The sequence below is a fragment of the Lupinus angustifolius genome, unplaced genomic scaffold (assembly GCF_001865875.1).
Source record: "Lupinus angustifolius cultivar Tanjil unplaced genomic scaffold, LupAngTanjil_v1.0 Scaffold_623, whole genome shotgun sequence".
NCBI classification, from domain to species: Eukaryota; Viridiplantae; Streptophyta; class Magnoliopsida; order Fabales; family Fabaceae; genus Lupinus; species Lupinus angustifolius.
In genome coordinates this window covers 29,791-34,309 of record NW_017727950.1, presented here as the reverse complement: position 1 = coordinate 34,309, position 4,519 = coordinate 29,791, and the positions used below count along the sequence as shown (strand labels likewise).

The following is a 4,519-nucleotide window of genomic DNA, read 5'->3' as shown; positions in this document are numbered from 1 at the left end:
AGGATAGATTTTGTTTGCCGCCATCCAAAATGTAAACATAGATTGCTTAACAGTAGGCTTGGAAAGAACATCATCAATAGCTTCAGAATCATTAAATATAACCGATTGTTCATTTTCAAGGTGGAAATATAACCTTTCAACTGCTGGTGATCTACCATGAATTGAAAAAGAAAACATTCTCCAACATGCCTCACATGGTGACATATATCTGCAGTCTACATATTGCTTGATTTCATCAACATGTTGTGCTTCATTTGTTGTTTCATTGTCAGTAGGGATAATAATAGCAGTTACACGATCATAGCCCTTATGAATGTACTCGAATAAGTACTTGATTGATGTACTCTGATTACACCATTCCATATTAATATGTGCTTGATACTTCAACAATAAGTTGCGATTGTAAGGGACCACATGACGATTATCTAGAGAAATACCATTTTTGTCAATTGTGTTGCCATTGTCTCGCCGCCTATAAATAGGGTAACCATCTGGGTCAACAATTGTATTTTTTTGGAATTTTTTTGGAAAATACTTTGAACACTTTCCATTAGTCATACATGGTGATTTAATGTTCGCTGTTCCACAAGGACCATGGAGCATATGAGATTTGACTAACTCATGTAGCAGTTGGTCTTCTACAATGTTTGGTATCTCAGCTGTAATTATCTGGTCAATGTCCTCAGGTGATGGATACTTTGATGATGGATGTAAGAACAACAAAATATGAGCATGAGACAATCCTCATTTTTGAAACTCTATCGTGTACATGTCTACAATGTCAAAAAATATAAACATTAATATCATTCATAGAATAAGTATTAAAAACTTAAGTTATAGATAGATGGCTGATGCTTTTAGAAATAGTAAATGCTACATACATCCAAGCACTTTTCCAAGAACATGACGCTTCTTCAAATCTATTAGGAGTTCATCAAATTTGATTTTGAAGACCCTGGCAAGTATATCTGGACGATCTTGTGGTTTTAAATTAAGTGGTCCAAGAAGTCTCTTGATCTCTGGCCAATTTGGATTGCATGTAAATGTTATAAATAAATCAGGAAATCCAACATAGCTACAAATTGCCATACCGTCAAAGTATAATTGGTCCATATATCTACGACCACCAACAAAAGATGAAGGTAATATGATCCTCTTGCCTTTGTTGGATCCTTGGCTTTCACCTGGGTCATTTGTTGAATTCAAATTGTTGTACTTGTCCACCCTTAGTTGTGTTTGGTTGTTTCTAACCCAATTTAACCGATCTGACTCCATCATACAATAACCATCTACAACAAATTGTTGAAACAACCTTCTAGAGCGTAGTAGTGTTTGTGGCTCGTTCTTCCTACCTTGTAGGCGAAAACACATCCAATCCTTGATGGTAACCCGATTTCTTTTATATTGGCGAGAACACCTAGAACTAAAACAAACATCGTGTCTATAACCATCCTCACCATAAGGAAATAGAAGAGGATATTGATATGCAAGATAACTTGTGTGCAACTCATTTATTCTTTTAAGTTGACCACTTTGCTTTTCCAAAACTATATCTCTCTTTGAAGGGTTATCAACATCGCCAACAATTAGAGCGGCAACTTCAGAAACAGAGGGCAAGTTATAAATCCTTCCATCAGAAACTCTATCAGAAATAAGCTTTAGCTTTAGATCACTTATTCTTGAAAACTGATAACGCTCCTTAGCCATCCTAAATGATTTCACATGTGTGTTGTGCTCGTCTAACATGGCAGACAAGTTGCAGACAATTTGTGCATGTAGTTGACCTTCATTGCTATCAAGAAAGCCACAAATTCAATGTTATTTTGTAGTGAAAATGAGCATTGATTATAAATACTATTAAAAATATGCATGACATTGTAAGTTGAATATTAATATGTACCTTAGTCCTACAAGTCTATTTTGTATTTCATTCTCGGTATCATATATGTATAGTTGTGCGAACTTTGGAGCATTCCCAGGCATTGGCAACAAACTCCCAATACGATGACATGCTTGACCTTGTATTCTAAATGTAGGAGGTCCTCTTCCATCATTGAACGAACGATCTAATTTTGCTCCCGGCGATGTGAATGCAAACATCATATTGTATGATCTAATATGTTGTTGATAATTTTTGCTATCATTTGACCTATTATCAAATAAGAGATGTTGAAGGGTAGTAGGAGGGGTTGTCAATAATGGTAGTTGAATCTTCCCAATGCCACAACACAATTGAAATTTTGGAATTATAGGAGTTTTGTGTTTTTGTGTTCTTTCTTGATACCACATGCAAGCTCCATAGTAATGGCATTCATAGTTTGGGTCACCAATATCAAAATAACCTGTAAAAATTCCAACATAATGAGATTATACACAACTCTTGACTTACTTTATGAAATGCTAAAGTTATGGTCATTACATGTAGTTTCATGGGTGGACTCTAGTGGATTATCACTTTGACATGTATCATCCTCATCAGAAGTTGTGATTGCGTCTAAGTTAACAAAAAATAATGACATATACGTCAGTAACCATACAAATATTCTACCAAATATAGAAAGAAGAAAATATAATAGGAATTTCTTGCATATTACCTTCAATGTCACATATTTCAGTACCATCAACCTCCTCAACAATTGGAGGAGGTGCATAGATATTTTCTTTAATCACATGTCTACCTGGTTTAAAATGCTTGAAAATTGTATTAGGAGATATGTTATTATTGGCATAAGAACATGACCCAATCACTAATGTCCTGGGTGCATGAATGTTGTTATGCTCCCTGGTCTCCACCTCTGAAAACTTTTTGAACAAATTAACATTGACAGACTTTGTTTGAATTGCACTCCTTCTTTGGTGCAATAATAAGTTATGAGTATCACTTGGTTGAGTGCATATATTGGATCCTGATGGGAATGTCCCATTAATTTCGCAGTCATATTGGTTCCTTTCATTAATAACTATTGTTGTGATATTTGACAAAGGTGTAGCATGTCTTTTGTATTTATTCCCTGAAGAAGTAGTAGCATCGAACTTATTTAGTGGTGGTGCAGAAGGTATACATGTGTTATTAACATGTTATTAGACACTTATGTAAAGAATAAAATGATGTAATGAATATTGTAATTGATAATATGTAAATAGAACCTGAGGTTTTACATTGTTTAGCTCTTTTTCCTTCCATCACCATTTTCCTCTTTAATCGTGCTTGACTTGCTTGGTCTTTCGGTTTCCCCTTTGTGTCCATGAGAGCTTCAATAATGTAATCAATTTCAAGGATATAAAAGGTTAGCTTTAGTAATCCTTCAGTGGGGCATTGAAAACCACGTTTTCTATAGTAACATGAATTAGGATTTTGATGTTGAATAGGAAGATGAAGTAAGGGTTTTGGGTTTAGGGGAAAAAACCCTCCACTAATTGAAACAGTAAAATAGTAATGTTTTCCCTATGGAGGTGTTAGAGAAGATGATGAATCATAGGATTAAAGTGAACAATAAATAGAAGACATTTTGGGAAAATTTTACCTGAGTTTATGGCTGTAATGGCAGAAGTTAGGCTGTAATAATAATAAAGAGGAAAAGAAAATGGATGGTTGTGCAGTGCCAGAAAAGTTCCCTGGAGTTTATGGCTGTAATGGCAGAAGTTTCTCTGTTTTGAGGAATGTGATATCATTACCATGGGTAATAAAACTTTGGTTTGTTTTAAGCGGGAAAGTAAATGTTAAGGTGAGAAACTAAAAGAGAGAAAAAAGTATGCAATGGTAGTGTATGATTTTGTATACTATCAGCATATCATCTATCATTTATATTTAATCACCATTAACTCTTAAAAGTTAGTAAATTATCATCTATATCCTTGACCTTCACAAGACAAAGTTAGTAAAAAATGTTACAGCAGAAGACGAGGGGCAATACAAACTATTCTTTGCATTAGCCACAAATTCATTATTGTAACAGAAGGTTCACAAAATAATATAAATGTAATTAGATTAACTATGAATTAATTTTATTTAAATAAAGAATGGATGTTATGCTAATTTGTTATCATATTCTACAATTTCAATGATTTGGGAGTTTGAACTTTTCTCCTACATTTCCATTTGTAGTATGATATAAGAAACTTCCAATGTAAAGAATCATATTATATCTCCTACATTTCCATTTGATTAAAGGTCTGCAACAAAATTACTATACTCATCGTGAATGGTTCATTATTAAGAATCATATTATATGATAGTAATTAAGAATATTTATTAAATATAAATGGATGCATAACTTATTTCAAGAGATACTCACCACTACAGGTATTCTGTATATGGAGGAATGCAAGATTGGAATTATATACATACTGATTGTTTTGAATTGACCTTGGAAGCTACTGAAAGTAAATGGCTTAATGCTGCTAATGTTATAGTTTGATTCCAATCATAATGGTTGATCTGATTGATACCAATTATAATGGAGAATAAATTAGAAATGAGTTGGAGAATAATACTTCATTAAGCAAAGCTTCACTTGGC

At 33.5% G+C, this 4,519-nt stretch overlaps 1 protein-coding gene across 1 annotated transcript; it reads right to left on the bottom strand.

Annotated features, from left to right (window-relative positions):
- Window positions 1–857: 857 nt before the first annotated feature.
- On the bottom strand, window positions 858–3,247 carry LOC109341753. The gene is made up of 4 exons (XM_019579726.1): window positions 3,148–3,247; window positions 2,595–3,011; window positions 1,901–2,342; window positions 858–1,792 (listed from the first exon to the last, which is right to left on the bottom strand). Exons 1-4 carry the CDS (start codon window positions 3,245–3,247, stop codon window positions 874–876), a joined length of 1,878 nt encoding a protein of 625 aa, XP_019435271.1. The 3' UTR covers window positions 858–873.
- Between the last annotated feature and the right edge of the window lie 1,272 nt (window positions 3,248–4,519).

Coding starts and splice junctions, on each gene's coding strand:
- LOC109341753 (XM_019579726.1), bottom strand. CDS start 3,247: ATGGACACAAAGGGGAAACCGAAAGACCAAGCAAGTCAAGCACGATTA. Junction 3,012..3,147: donor TAAACAATGTAAAACCTCAG/GTTCTATTTACA, acceptor CTACTTCTTCAG/GGAATAAATACAAAAGACAT. Junction 1,793..1,900: donor AATAGACTTGTAGGACTAAG/GTACATATTAAT, acceptor CTTTCTTGATAG/CAATGAAGGTCAACTACATG.